Source organism: Homalodisca vitripennis, chromosome 3 (assembly GCF_021130785.1).
Source record: "Homalodisca vitripennis isolate AUS2020 chromosome 3, UT_GWSS_2.1, whole genome shotgun sequence".
Lineage (NCBI taxonomy): Eukaryota > Metazoa > Arthropoda > Insecta > Hemiptera > Cicadellidae > Homalodisca > Homalodisca vitripennis.
Genome location: NC_060209.1, coordinates 20357261 through 20373283, shown reverse-complemented (window position 1 = coordinate 20373283; position 16023 = coordinate 20357261). Strand labels below are relative to the sequence as shown.

Sequence of the window (16023 nt, the reverse complement as noted above, 5' to 3'; positions counted from 1 at the left end):
GTGGTAAGTACTACGGAACATCACTGGCCCAAGTAGTTCTCAGAGTATCCGCTAGATCGTAGGAGCGTTCAGTTTTGTTTTGTTCTGTAACAAAGCCCTACAAGTGGCTTCGCGGGAACAAGTAGTTTACCTCTTGCTGTGACATTAAAACCCGTGTTAGAGGTTATGTTTTTGTTTTTCTCATGTGATTAGTCTGATTTATTACAAACCTAATTAGTTTTGTTGCCAATGGCTGGCCGTAGCCAACTAAATGATGATGAAATATGCGAGTTCTTTTTGGATTCAGAGACGAAGAATTGGATAGTGATTTATTTCCTAACAGTGTGAACGCGTCAAGTGTTAGCCTAGACGCAGATGGAGGCCTACCTATTTTTTATTTGAATAACCAAAATAAAATACTCAAAAAAATTTAAAAAGTCACTTTTTGAGCCATGCGCACTAAAAAAAACTCACTAATCAACAGGTTAACTAGAAAGTATAAACCAACCAGAAGTGATCCCTCTTGGGGAAACCTGCAGACAGTCAGATAACAAATGCATTTTGCCAACCCCTGTTGAGTGAGCCTTTGATAACAATCAGATAATCCCATGGAGGGCCATTTTTCGGGGGGGGGGGGGGGGGAGGGAGGGGGGGGTTTCGTCATAAAACTCAATTTCGCAATGTAAAAACAAAATTTTGTGCAAAATATCATGTATTAGCTTAATTGATACATGCACTGTCATTAATATCAATCTTGGTTTTGTGGAATTGAAGTTTCATGGAAAATTAAGTCTTTAGCTCAATTCAAACTTGATATCTTATGGACAAATAGACACAAGAGAACATTTTGCCTATTTCCTAAACAATAGTAGGCTTCACTAACACTATTTTCAAAACACTAAAAATAAGAAAAATAATTTTTTTTTAATCCAGTACAGATACGTGATTATAGAAATTTCTTTTTCTTGTTTGTGATTAGATATCACCTTTGTTTACACGAGTTAGAAGAAAATCTTTCATGATCTTCTATATTGAGTTGTATATAATTTTGAACTTCTAGTTGTACTGAAAACAATGCCACAAACCTGACTCCAAAAGGTGAATCCAGCTGGAAGGAATTGTTGTTCAAAATTTTACAAAATGTCTTAAATATAGTAAAGTTGAATTGACAAAGAAAAACCTAGCCTCAAGACAATGCTCACTTTGTCCAAATATAGTTTTTCAAAAGTTTTCTTATGGCTATCTGACAACATGCTAAGCAGTTCTAAAAGTTGGCTACTGCTTTTTTGGGCATGCCGACTATCTTGAGTTTCTTGTGCTACACTAAGTGTGGTTTGGATAAGATATTTAGACCAAGTTTGATAACCTTTACCTCTGAGGTATTCTCAAAGAAAGCAGTCAAGCGGAGATAAGTCAGGGGAATTATCAGGTCACTATATATTTATATTTAATATGTTTTCCAACTCTTAAAGGCAAGATGCAATTTTATAAATTTTCACTGAAAATATTGTATTTTTAATGCATGAGCAACAAAAATTTGTTCAATTATTACAATAATTTGGAACATTTACAAAATAAGAGATTGTAATAATAACTATTTTCATTTAAAATTTATCACCAAATTAAAAACACAATTAAAAAGTATAATTTACATATAACACAAATTTGTCCATTACAATATTACTTTATTGGGACATTACTTTGAACTTGTCCATTTCACAAAGATTAGCTTCTTTATTTCATATTACTGACTTTAATAAAAACAATTCCTCCAAGATAACTATTTTGTGTAGTTTTCTAATAAATGTAATAATTACAAAAACTTTTTCAAGTCCTGATAAAACATGCTACGTTATCCTGAATTGAATGTGAACAGTGAACATTTATTAGCTTCAATGAATCCCAACAGCCATATATAAGTAGGAAATATTGTAAATATAATATCAAAGTGACAAAGAAACACACATGCTATTGCACAAAACAGCTAACATTAAAACCGTAAAACATTTTATAACTTACAAATAAAGGAGCATTAATCACACAATATATATTATACCTAGTTGATGTTTTTAGCCGATGCAAACCTGTAGATGTGCAGTAATGAAAACCAATCAAAGAACTGAGGTTATAATTTCCTAAATAAATAACTGCAATAATGCTCCACCAAAAAGAGCTTGATGTAATCTTTTCTTGATAAGGATTGTGAAAACACCAATTTTAAAATGATGAAGAGGGAGTTCCAGGATAGCTCTGACTCATCTCTCATTCTGTCCACCTAGAAAAGAAATATTTCATCTAAATCCAATGTTACAAGATTCTAATAACTTTCATATGTTTTTGCTTAAAGATTAAATAATAACTACAGTACAAAATATGATATGTACTTTTAAACAATTTCAGCTGTTATCAGATTAATCGTTTGGAAAATAAAAGACACAGCAGTTTTGAAAAAGTTATTTTTCATGTTTTGGATACTTTGATTTTCGAGGTATTAAATTTAGCAATTCTGATTAAAAATGTGGATCAAAGCAATGTACAAGAAAAGCAATTAGCAAACAACAGAGTAATCTTCGCTAAGCTATGTGGATATTTATTTGACTTCAAATACATTTTTATTTAAAAGACAAAGTCTTGACATCCACTCATCCCCAATTCTCAAATTTCCAGTCAACAAAATACAATGAGATTTCAAGATTGTTAAAAAATAGGGATGGGCCAATGCAACAAAATTTGATTCTGATACCTAAATTGTAATCTTGATTCTCAATTCTGAACTCGATATCAATTCCTGAATTATTTGTAACAAACAATACAATGCGCTAAGTGGTTTTATTTTATCATTAAAGCAAATCTGGCCGGTAGGAGTGAATTATTGAACATATTCCAGACATCTATGATCTCATGGGTGAACTCCAAATTTTTGTACATACAAAAATATTTGGGATGTTTTATGATGTAGAAAATTGGGACTTTATATATTTAAAATTAGTCCAACTATAGAAATCAATGTATTTAATTGTAACCCCAGTTGTACCAACCTCTGTTAACAATGTGTGCTAAGGCATCCAGCAGCAGTGTTGCCAACCTTCTGTTATCACTGTTCTCTTCTAGGAGACTTGATACCACTACAACCAGCTCTAAGGTGTCAGTCAGCTGAGCCGGCTCCACTGGTGCTTCATTCTGTCAAACATCCATACCAAATTTGAAGTTTCCTTTCTAGTAGAAATATATCTCAAATACTTTCAGCTATAAACAAATACCAACAAATCAGGTTTGTCACTATAACATTATATAGTAGCAAAGATTAGTGATTAGGACTTAAGTTTTAGTTTAAATTCTAGTTCTTTATTTTTAATAATTGACAACATTCAATGTAACGATTCGTTTGTACCATTACAAAAAAATATTACTTCAATTTAATTGAATCTTGAATTATTACAAAAATTAAAAATCCCTAGAGAAAATGTGAAGTTTGAAACATTTGAACAACTTTAAAACATTTATCACATGAAACCTTTTTTTATAAACATACTTTATTCCACATTACTAATGAAATCTATGTTCCCTGACACAAAAAACATACAAAATAATGTATTACTCAGGCTTGACGCATATTTTTGGTGATTGTTAAATTGAATTAGCAATGTGGTGAAAACAGGACAACCATTTTCCGACTATTGTAACAGATCAATATTGGTTAAATTTAAATTGAAACGGTTCGCACCGAGAACAGTAAGCAGAAATTGAAAACAAATACAAGAAGGATATTTGTCATTCAAGTTGAACATATCGGTTTTGGTTGGAGGCTAAAGAGTTGCCGGTTTCCCTCAATTTCCGGTTTGTGGTCCCCGTTGTGTAAGCCATCACGTTGTGAGAAAGTTTTTACCAATATTTTATTTAATTTTAAATGAGACTCCATAATCTACATTTGGTGTGCACGTGCTAAGTGAATAGTCATAGTCATAGTCATAGTCATAGATCTTTATTCAAAGCTGTAATATTATAAATACAGTCAGAATAGTGTCACAAATACAGATAGACTAATATCATCACAGATACAGGTTAACCTATCTAAAATCTTATGTTAACTTAACATAAACATTGTTAATTTAAACAACTAAAATTAACTCAATTTTTATTTATATTTAATGGCCCAAGCCCTCAAAAAATTCTTCAAAAGAATAAAATGATCGTGATATGAGATAATTTTTTAATTTATTTCTAAACGGATTGATTCCTTCAATTTTTTTTACGTCAATAGGAATGTATTGAATAAATCGTGTACCAGCGTATTCAGTTTTCTTTTTAAACAGCTCTAATTTATGATTTTCCAAAATTATACCACTCCTAGTATTATATCTATGAGTGGTATAGTTAGGTATATTTTTAAATTTTGTGTAAGTTATTGTATCGTATATGTATTGACTGTAAACAGTTAAAATTCTTAATTGTGCAAATAAATGTTTAACGGTTGCTTGCCATGGTAAATTTAGAATTAACCGTATTGATTTTTTTTGTAGTATAAGAATTTTTTCAATACATACATAGAGAATGTTATAAGATATTTAATAAATTAATGATTTCAATACTGATTTGAACACATTCCCAATTATTTAATTTCAAAGTGAATGAAATAAGTTATGTGAAACTCAAACAATACAATGTAGTATATCTATTATTATAAAGAGAGGGTTAGAGCAATTAGAAAACACAGGTGAGTCTCATACAATTAATAGTGAACATTGTTTTGTGACAAACAATTTGGTGATAAATATTATTCATAATAGACAATTAACTTATGATTTTTTTATGCAACAATAAGGAGTCATAAACATTAACACAGAATTCACACTGACAACAATGAGGGGCTATTAACCCTTTCAGGGCCAGGAGCAAATATGAGATGTTGCAAAATGTTTTCACATCTCATATCCCCTTGTGACTAGTCAAAAGTGCCAGGCTAAAATTGGCGATTTTGCAGTCTCTTAGATTAAAATATTTATAAGTTTTCGTAAAAATTAGAGAATGACCTAAAAGTTGCACCAAATTACTTGTGTATATATATATATATATATATATATATATATACTATCAACAAAAAAATATATAGATGTAGTTTTAAGTAATTTAAAATAAAAATAAATGTTTTAATAAATTACATAAAAAAATTATTTTTTTTGCAAATAACTAAAAAAGGAAAAATAATTTTAGTGTGGGAAGCTACTTTATTATATTATACATTTAGAAAGGAACAACCATACAAAATTTTGTGTTATTTCTCTCATAAATAAATGTTTTCTTTATGACACATTTTGTATAAATATTTGTACAACTTTTACATTTTTAACTGTACTTCACAACATTTTATAAGTGTTAAAGCAACTGACTCTTACATTGCAAGAAACTTAAAATAAATATTCACATTATGGATGTACCGGTAAACAGATGATTGTAGGATCCATAAAAAGTTTCAATAGAGTTAAAAACACTATTTACCAAGAAATATTTACACAATTTTATTTGAAATTTATTTACACTTTTTCTATTTTACAAATGTGCTATTTACAATTTCACTCCTGTGAGATCGCAAATTGTCAGTCATTGTAACTACTACACCCAATACCTAAGCACCTAACAATTAAAACAACTAATATTTACAACCACAAAATAAAATAATGAAGAAGAATCCAGCATACAATAATACGATTACACTAGAGCACAAAGAATTAACAACAATAGATCGAGTCAGCTGATAATGTCACGTGACAATTACACAATAAAAATACATAGACCTCCAAAATAAAAATAATATTCATATTAATTATCTACAAATATACCAGGGAATAAAAAAAAACATAAAACTTTCATCATTTGACGTCGTATTTATTTAAGAAAACGACGAATATCAAGGAGACAATATATTGCCGCCTGGCGCTTTTCGCATATGTCACTGACAGCAATATTTTGCCGCCTGGCACTTTTCAGACACAATCTATGGTGGCAATATATTGCCGCCTGGCCCAGAAAAGGTTAACGAGACTTTAAAATCGGATCTACCACACTATCCAGCACATTGGCACACTAACCAGGTTGGATATCCAGGTGGAGAGAGCAGGGCTCATGTGGGCTATCTGCTCCTTCAGCTGTATGTTAGACTCTGACATGGACAGTCTCAACCTCAGTCCTGCCACTGTCAGTAGTTGACAGCCTAACGCTGACGTGTTGTTCACCGACACAAGCACCTGCACAACATTACTCACATTTTATGTTTTCTTCCAATCCACAAATTACATGCTATACCATGCAATCAGAGGAGGAAGCATACGTAATTAATATTTAAAAGCGTCTGGGATTCATAAAAACGAAAAATTTAATTACATTACTTAAATTGTAAATTTATTTTATGCACTGAGTACCTAAAAATATAAATTGTTATACAATAACTTTAAGATTAGAAAATATGAAAAATATACATAATAAATTTCTTTTTAATCTTGGACAGAATATAATTTTTATTAATAACCATAAAAGTTGGTAATGTTCATGTAAAAATCTATTTATATAAAGAGATGCTACTTACCTCCTCTGCCAGTCTGTCATAACCACGAGCGTACAACTCGTAGCATTGCTGTCGACGGAGAGGATCAGCCGATATCGACCAGTCAGCTGCTAGTAGCAGACACTGCTTCATCCATTCAATTGCAGCTGCCATATTGTACTCCTGTATGAAATACACAATTTAATTTACAATCTTGATCATGTGATGATCACATAAATATCATACATTTCACTATCTAATATGGAGTGTTGAAATTGCATTTAACAGTGTGGCTCACAAAAAAAAACTACTAGAATATAACACATTAGATACAATTCATATGTACTTAAACCGTAAAATACATTTCAAATAGATGGCAAGAGAAGAACAAAGACTCTTAAAAGTTTAATTTGAAACCTTTTGCAGTCAATACTGATATGATGAGATGAGCATTGAACACTCAAATTCAAATTCTTTATTGCCAGAACATCTTCACAATGTATAGCAGTGTCAGAAAAAAAATTCAAATTGTCTAACCAATTGCAGCAAAATAATTGCCTATGTCGTATGGGTTGATATTAATCAATACATTTTTTACATTTTTCTTGAAACAGTTAATTTTAAGAGATTTAAGATGAGAAGGAAGAGAGTTGTAGAGTTTAATGCCTGTTTCAGCAAAACAATTCAAAGTGGTTTGAAGACTACATTGAGATATTCTAAGAGAACTTGAGTTTCTAGTAATATGGTTATGAACAGATCTATTTGTAGGTATGGCATGTAAATTTCTTTTTGTATACAATAGACAATCTAAAATATACAGTGCAGGTACTGTAAGAATACCATACTTTTTAAATAAAGGTTTACAGTGAATCCTTATGTTTACATTAGCTATAATCTTGATTGCACGTTTTTGTAAAATTAACAGCTTTTTGTGTTACAATTATTGCCCTATACAATAATTCAATAAGATAAGAAACTATGAAGGTAAGCATAGTAGACAGTAATGAGGATGTCTGCAGTTTCAATATATCTTTGTCTAATTAGTATAAAAATACCATTAGACACTTTATTGCATAACATTTCAACGTGCCTATCCCATTTAATGTATTCTGAAGAATGACTCCTAAGAATTTAACATAGTCAACATTGTTTTGGCTAGAGAAGGTTTTAAACAAAATTCTAGATTCTGGGTGTTATCTTTATTAAGACAGAATTTATTTGGCAGCTGACCAGTCCTAAATAATGTCACTAATATTACAAAGGAAATCAGTAGCAAACAAAATATTATTACATTAACTTGTACGGCCAGGTCATATGCAAACATAAAAGAGCTCACATGGTTAGTAGCAATAGTACCAGGTAAATCATTTACATAAGCAAAAAAAAAAAAAAAAAAAAAAAAAAAAAAAAAAAAAAAAAAAATACTGGTTCAGGATTGAACCCTGTGGGACACCAGTTCTTACATTTAAGTATTGTGAAAAATAGCTCTTTCAAAGTTTCAGAGAGTTCATTGCTATAAATATGCAGTATAAACTCATTAATCTGGATTAATTGGGATTGAAAGTGATCTGGATGAATACAAATCCAAACATACCAGAAATGAAGGAAAATCAAAATAAATTAAACATAACAAAGAATTTATTTTAAACTTAATAAACGTAACAGAGAGCTAATTTGTTATTTTGTTTTACATATATTAATTATAGAATAAAGAAACAAAATGCGATGTTGTTGTTTTATAAACATTATTTTATTTAGCTTTGAAACAATAAATCCAGGATACATAAGATTGACTGATTCCTGGAAGTATAATCACACAAATGTTACAAGGCTATCATCTCCGTTGAAAGTATCGGACTGTCACTCAAAATAACAGCCAGTCTAGTTGAACCGCGGTGACATCAGAATGAGTCATGACATATTCTGGTTCTTCATTATTAGATAACAGTTTTCACTGTAATCTGTTGAAGAACAAGCTACTGATATAACCTATGCATCGGTATGCGATGCTATTGTCACTTTGAAACCAAAGATATCATCAATATTAGATAACAGTTCTCACTGTAGTCTGGTGAGGAACAAGGTACTGATACACAATGAAATTAATGATATATTACATGCAACATATAAGACAAAGGAAATATACCCATGTTCTTTTACATTATTTAATTTGTTATAAAATTATCCTGGAGAAATTCAAAGAAAGTATAGTAAACCTTGTTTAGTAGTACATTTTTAATGCTAAAATCTGGTAAAACGACTTGGTTGCTGGAATTTACTAAATTCTGGCATTCCAGCAAATTGGAATTTACTAATACCCAAATAGTAAGGGGTTTTGCATAATGATGGATTGTAAGATTCATGGTGCATCCATCGGTAGACCTACCCCATCGTGGTGAGTGATTGTGGCTGTGGCGGCGCTGACGGCCCGCAGTAAGAACTGAGTTCTGGCCTCTGTGAGTGCTGTGTCCACCACGTGACTGGGAAGCTGGGTGTGAGCACTCACATCAGCAAACAGTGCACTCTGTCCCTACAAACAGGTGTAACAAACTTGGGAACGTAAAATGAGTTTTGTGTAACAAATTTGTTATTGTTGCACTGAAAAACAACCTCTCAGTACAGTTCAATTATTCATTGTTTATTCAATTGTTCCTAAACTTTACTAATTCTTGCTTCCTATTTAATTAATCAAATTTTCATTATGTCAAGCCATTCTGACCTTATGATTTCTGTTTTAGAAACTTCTAAAAGCGAACATTGTGAAGAGCGAGCTCTGAAGATCACTCTAACAATAAATAATGGTTTTTATGTCAGCATTACACTACTGAGAGAATTACAGAGATACATATCTGAGTTAATTAGGACCCTCAATTTCTGCATTTGCTAACCAAAACAACATCAGGAAGTGGTAAATTATAACACTTCTGTTAAATGTTATGCTTCTATTAAAGGTGTGAGTGTTAAGTAAATACACACAGTGCCATACAATAGTACTGCACAAAATATCACTGGCTTAGTTCGAATCAATTTATAAAACCAGTCTTAATAGCTTCTATTCTATTCTATTCTATTCTATTCTATTCTATTCTATTCTATAGATCAGTTATGAGCAGAGAAAAATATTTATTTACAAAGTTGTATCCCACTTCTGTACTACCACACTGGAATAAAATGACAGAATTCACTATACATGAACAATAATTTCACATTAATAAACCAAATTAAATTATTTGTATCTATTTGTGTATTGAAGTGTCTGTAAACTACTAAAAAATTATTATACTCGAATGAAAAAATGGTGTGGTCTATTTATAAAATGTTCTAAAACATTTTTATAATATTTTTAATCATATTGACTATACATGTTTATGCAACTACAACATTTGTCTGTGAACAATAACAAAAATATAACCATTCCCTATAATTATAGTTATGTGCACACTAAAGTAACAGAACTTACAATTGAGTCAAAAAAGACAGTGAGGGGGCGAGTGGTCCTTAGAGAGAAGACAGCCAAGAGGTGAAGAGCTCTGGCACACTGAGACAGCAGGAGTAGCAGATCATAGTTGGATGGTGTCTGCTCTAGAGCAAGCTGTTGAAGTGGTGGCACAGCACTACTCTCCCACAGTCCCTCGTGGCGTACTGGCTCCTTGGGTGACTCCTCACTCAGTACCCTGCTCTAGAGAAGTAAACAACAATATACAACAGCTGTGTGAATACTGAGACAGCAGGAGTAGCAGATCATAGTTGGATGGTGTCTGCTCTAGAGCAAGCTGTTGAAGTGGTGGCACAGCACTACTCTCCCACAGTCCCTCATGGCGTACTGGCTCCTTGGGTGACTCCTCACTCAGTACCCTGCTCTAGAGAAGTAAACAACAATATACCAAGAGCTGTGTGGATGCTGAGACAGCAGGAGTAGCAGATCATAGTTGGATGGTGTCTGCTCTAGAGCAAGCTGTTGAAGTGGTGGCACAGCACTACTCTCCCACAGTCCCTCGTGGCGTACTGGCTCCTTGGGTGACTCCTCACTCAGTACCCTGCTCTAGAGAAGTAAACAACAATATACCAACGAGCTGTGTGGATACTGAGACAGCAGGAGTAGCAGATCATAGTTGGATGGTGTCTGCTCTAGAGCAAGCTGTTGAAGTGGTGGCACAGCACTACTCTCCCACAGTCCCTCATGGCGTACTGGCTCCTTGGGTGACTCCTCACTCAGTACCCTGCTCTAGAGAAGTAAAAAACAATATACCAAGAGCTGTGTGGATACTGAGACAGTAGGTTGGATCATGGTGTCTGTTTTCTAGAGCAAGATCCTGAAGCGGTGGTACAGACAGCACTACTCTTCCAGTCCCTCTTGTGTTGTACTGGCTCCTTGGGTGACTCCTCACCCAGTGCCCTGCTCTAGAGAAGTAAAAAACAATATATCCAAGAGCTGTGTGGATGCTGAGACAGCAGGAGTAGCAGATCATGGTGTTGGATGGTGCCTACTCTAGAGCAAGCTGTTGAAGCGGTGGCACAGCACTACTCTCCCACAGTCCCTCGTGGCGTACTGGCTCCTTGGGTGACTCCTCACCCAGTGCCCTGCTCTAGAGAAGTAAACAACAATAAATGAAGGGCTGGGCTGTGCGGGTACTAATATAGTATAGTGGACCTTCAGTTGTTGAGGTAACACCACTTTGTGTATCAATTTAAAAAAGAACTAATTAGGTAACCTGAAAAGATTATACCAATTAAAAAAACCTCAACCAACAAAATTTGTACAAACACTACTATACTAAGGTCTAGGACACCATAGCATAAGACCAGAAACGGCTTTCCTTTACTCTTTCCCTGCCTGACCATCGCCTTCCTGCCCTATTGTTTCTGAAGGCACAATGCGGTGCCGAAGAAAGAGCTGACATCGATTTTCTTGTCAGTATGTTACTTTCGCCTTTATTAGACATGCTATTGAGTGTTGTGACAAAGAAGAAAAAGATCACTTCCAATAGTGAAAGCAACGGAGTCAGCCTGCTTATTGTAACGTTTCCAAACGTACAATTAAAAACATTATAATAGAATCCAAAGAACATCCTGAAATTAAACTGTCAATTTTGGGGAAAAATTAGAAAAATACTTTTAGAACACAATGCACTTTTAGATCGGTCTGTGATTTTAATTACTGTAAAGGATTTTTATTTAAATAAAGGACGTATTTACAATTAAGAAACTTCTGCCTGTATTAGACAAAAAAATAAATTTCAAATGGAGAGGATGAGACCTACGAATAACAATAACAAATTTAGCAGTTTATTCATTAGATGAGTTTTCCATCTCCCATAGTTAGCTGTAGTTACACAACATTTCTGTATGTAGTATGTATTATTTTTTGTTTTAGGTTTATATTTTATTTTGACACTATTCACTGTACCACCAATGTACATGATTCATGAATAAAGACGTTTGACTATTGACTATTGACTACGCAAAATATTGAAAGATATGGCCTACTGATGAAAAAGGTGTAGGTTACAAATGGTAATTTTATAAAGTAAACCTAAATACATCAAATCTCCACCACTATTGGTAACTATCAATATTTTTTAATTATAAAACTAATTTTTTTTGTCAGAAAAACATTTTAATTTGGTATGTAAAAGAATTTGAGAAAAAAGAATTTTAAACTTTATTGCATCTTCCAAAGAATCTAAAATCAAATACTTCTTGCTATAAATGCTAAAAAAATAGATATATAAACAGAATTGCTATAAAAGTAATAACTAAATCTGTAGCGTGAATAAAACAACCATAGAAACAAATGAAATCCAAAGTGTTACTGAAACTAACCTCCATAAAAATGTCAAGGAAGTCAGAGCAAATGCTGAAGAAGTCTGCGATCTGGAGCTCAGAAAGGCCAATGTCTTGCCGGCAGAGTCGCTCCTTGGGGACCTTGCCCACCTTGTTTATGAGGCGTATGGTAGACTCGAACCGGGCCCTCAGGTGCATCGTCCACATCAATGAGCAGACTCCTGTACATCACGAGATAACTAAACATTTATTTCAACATTGAACACTTAAATAATTAAATTAACCAATGAGAAATAAAATTAAAATAATTCTCAGTTGTAGTTTAGAAGAGATGGGATAGAAAAGTTGTCAGAGAAAGTAACCTATGTACAAAAAGTTAAATCATTTCATAACATTATTGGTATAAGACAAAACAATATATATTACAAAAAAGAACTCAAGTTTCGTAGGGTTAATGACTCTTCAGGTCAACATACATATTGGAAAATTTTGAATTACACTACCTGTTGTACATATTTATTTACTACACAAAAATAAGTCGTTATGGGTTTCTACAAGATGTATTAGAAATAAAAACATGATTTAAAAAAATTCTACTAGAGCTTTTTAAAGATATACTTCAAACCTCGATCGACAATCCTTATTAAGCATTCAAATATTCAAGATGTTTTATGTAAATAATTGAATTCTAAAATTATTGAATATCTTCGATTAGGAATTAATGTTTTTAATGTAATTACATAACATTTATGAAACGCAAAACAAAAAATCCGTCTGTCAAACATAAATTACTAATTAAAAACATCTAATCAGTTTCTTGTCACCCAAATAAAAAATTATACAAATATTTTTATTACAACTGCGTACAGCAATTATATAGCATTTAGTTATTGTATGTATTTTATAAAGCATATAATGAAACTCTAAAATAAAATTAAAAAGTTCTGTTGCATCATTATAAAGTGGATGCAGCTTCTAGAGTTAAGTAAAGAAAGTTTTAAAGCAAGTGTTAATATATAGCGATAACTTTCTTTTTGGATATGTTCTTAGTTATATTGACTAATCTCAAAATGTCAATATATTATGTAGATATGGTTAGTTAAAAAGTTGTTTCTAAAAGCCATATAAACAAACATGATTTTTTTTAAACATATGACTTTGTAATTTACTACTGATCAACAAAATCTAATTAATATTTTTTTTTACAATAAGATGGCCGGAAAAAGTTTGTAGAAGTGATGTGAATAGTTAATCTGTTTTTAAGAGTTCATTACATGCAGATTTGGAAACCAATTCTGTTTACGTGAGTTTGTACCATGCTTGAGATGAGGACTGGGTATAACTCGCAAGCAGGTGATAGCAGCCTGGAGTGTCTGTAACTGGTCCACTTGCTTGCTCCACACCAGGATATACTCCCAGGTAATGTTCGCTAGCAGGACACTGTCCGCTAGGCTGTAGGGGAACTGCCTCCTCAGTACACTCAGTCTGTCCAGGGTCCGCACCTGCAGGCAAACATTTAACTCGCTGCAAATATCTTAAACCACTTCAAAAACTTTTACGCACAATTTTGCTAATGCATTCAGACATTGCATAAATATGAGACGTGATTTATAAGCAAGCAAAGTTTTGATAAATATTTTGGAACAATTTTGCTTCCAAATGAAAATCCACACTTTTATCTACTTTTATACACAACTGCCACCAATATTAAGGCACTTATCATACAAAATAATAAGATTTTTTTGGTTGTGATCATAATTGTCAGTGATTACTAATGTTTGGCCATTCCATTTCTTATCATGGGTATTGTTTTGGGGATTCTCATTTGCATACCATTCCACCAATTATAATGCTTTGGCCTTCCACTATACAAATCTGGCATATATTTCAAGTACTTTCATAGACAATAGACAATAGACAATAGACAAGAATCTTTATTTGTAGTTTCTTCAAGAAATACAATGGCGTCAACAGAAATGAAATGATATTTTATGTCTCTTGCTTTACAATATTGTAGAATTCGTTAATAGTGTAGACAGGTCGTTCCACTAGCCAGTCCTGGAGACGTCTCTTCAGTTCATTTCCTCTGAGGTTTTTGAGGTTTTGTGGAAGTGAGTTTAGAACTTTACGGCCCAGGTAGGATGGTTTTTTACTAAAATGTGTTGTCCGATGGGTAGGAAGAGGGTAGTTTAATGCTCCTCGTGTATTGTATGAATGAATGTCTTCATTCCTGGGAAAGTCCATCTGGTCGGTGTAAATGACTGCTGCAAGAAGATAAAGTGCTGTTACGGTTAGGAGCTTCAGTGACTTGAAGGCATCTCTGCAGCTGTCTGTATGATTCAGGTTTGCAAGTGCTCTGACTGCTTTTTTCTGAAGGACTAAAACTTTATTCATGTTGCACTCAGATGTTCCTCCCCCCCAAGATAGTATTCCATATCTGATAATGGGATTCGACAAGAGCATAATAAGCTGCTTTGGCTGCATCTGTGCTTGCAATCCACTTTATTCTTCTTACCACGTAGATGCCTGATGAAAGTTTTTTGGTGAGGTTGTGTATGTGGTCATTCCATGAAAGAGCACTATCTATAGTTACACCCAGTAGCTTTGTTGTATTGTCAACTATAATATTGGGGAGTTTCCGGGATTTGCTCATGTCTTCTGCTGAAGTTGATCTGAGTGGTTTTAGACGGATTTATTGCGAGATCGCTTTGAAGACAGTATTGCATTGCATTGTCAGTTGATGTTAAAATGTCCATGTGTAGTAGTCCGAGAGGTGTGTCATTTGTAAAAAGTAGAGTTGTGTCATCTGCATATAAAATGGGTTTGAACCCTGGGGTCATTAATGTAATTAGAAAAGTCATTGGTAAAGAGTATATAAGAAAAGGACCCAGGACTGACCCTTGGGTACTCCTCTACTTACTGGAAGTTGTGTAGATCTATACACACATTTTTTCTTGTTTGCAATTTGTTGAATTTCAACAATTTGCCTTCGACCAGTTAAATAGCTGCCCAGCCAATCTTTTGATAAACCTTTTATCCCCAAAGTTGGTAGTTTTCTCAAAATGAGATCATGGTCAAGACAATCGAATGCTTTACTATAATCCAGCAAAACGGCCGATACAAGCTTCCCATCATCCAGGTGATCAGTTATTTGTTCAATCAGACTTGTGAGAGCTGTGGTTGTTGACCTTCCTTTAAGAAAACCGTGCTGGTTATTTGATATCAGGCTGTTTTGTTCAAGGTGTTTTTTTGAAATACGTGAAAAGTGCTATTTTTTCTGCTATTTTTGAAAAGGTTGATATCAATGAAATCGGGCGATAGTTTTCTACTTTTGTAACTGGACCTTTTTTATGCTTCGGATATATTTTGGCAATTTTCAAAGAAGATGGAAAATGACCAGATTTGAAGGATTTATTTATAATATTTACAATGGTGGGTGCTAATTGTTTAGCACAGTGCTTTAACAACTTTTGAAGGGACTTCATCCAGTCCACAAGAAAGCTTAGATTTGAGGGAGGATATCACTGATAGGACTTCTTTTATGGTTGTTGGTGTAAGATTCAATAGCTGTTCGTTAAAGTCTGGAAAGGTGAGTGGTTTGGTTATGTTTATGTTATCCAGCTTTTTTTCTATTTTCTTTTAGTGTGGAATCTGCTATTGTTGAAAAATGGTGGTTGAAGAAGTTAGCTATTTGGGAAGGATTACTTAGCATATCCCCTTCT

General features: G+C 33.2%; 1 protein-coding gene across 1 annotated transcript in view; it reads right to left on the bottom strand.

The window, feature by feature from the left end:
- Positions 1-733: 733 nt before the first annotated feature.
- LOC124358108 (rab3 GTPase-activating protein non-catalytic subunit-like) overlaps positions 734-16023 on the bottom strand; it is a 57635-nt gene continuing 42345 nt past the window's right edge. Inside the window, exons 20-28 of the mRNA XM_046810402.1 lie at positions 13617-13803; positions 12341-12522; positions 10372-10559; positions 9978-10191; positions 8904-9047; positions 6560-6700; positions 6066-6221; positions 3018-3159; positions 734-2254 (exon numbers count right to left, since the gene is read on the bottom strand). Of these exons, the coding sequence (XP_046666358.1) occupies positions 2235-2254; positions 3018-3159; positions 6066-6221; positions 6560-6700; positions 8904-9047; positions 9978-10191; positions 10372-10559; positions 12341-12522; positions 13617-13803 (1374 nt within the window). The 3' untranslated portion in view covers positions 734-2234. The remainder of the gene's footprint in view (positions 2255-3017; positions 3160-6065; positions 6222-6559; positions 6701-8903; positions 9048-9977; positions 10192-10371; positions 10560-12340; positions 12523-13616; positions 13804-16023) is intronic.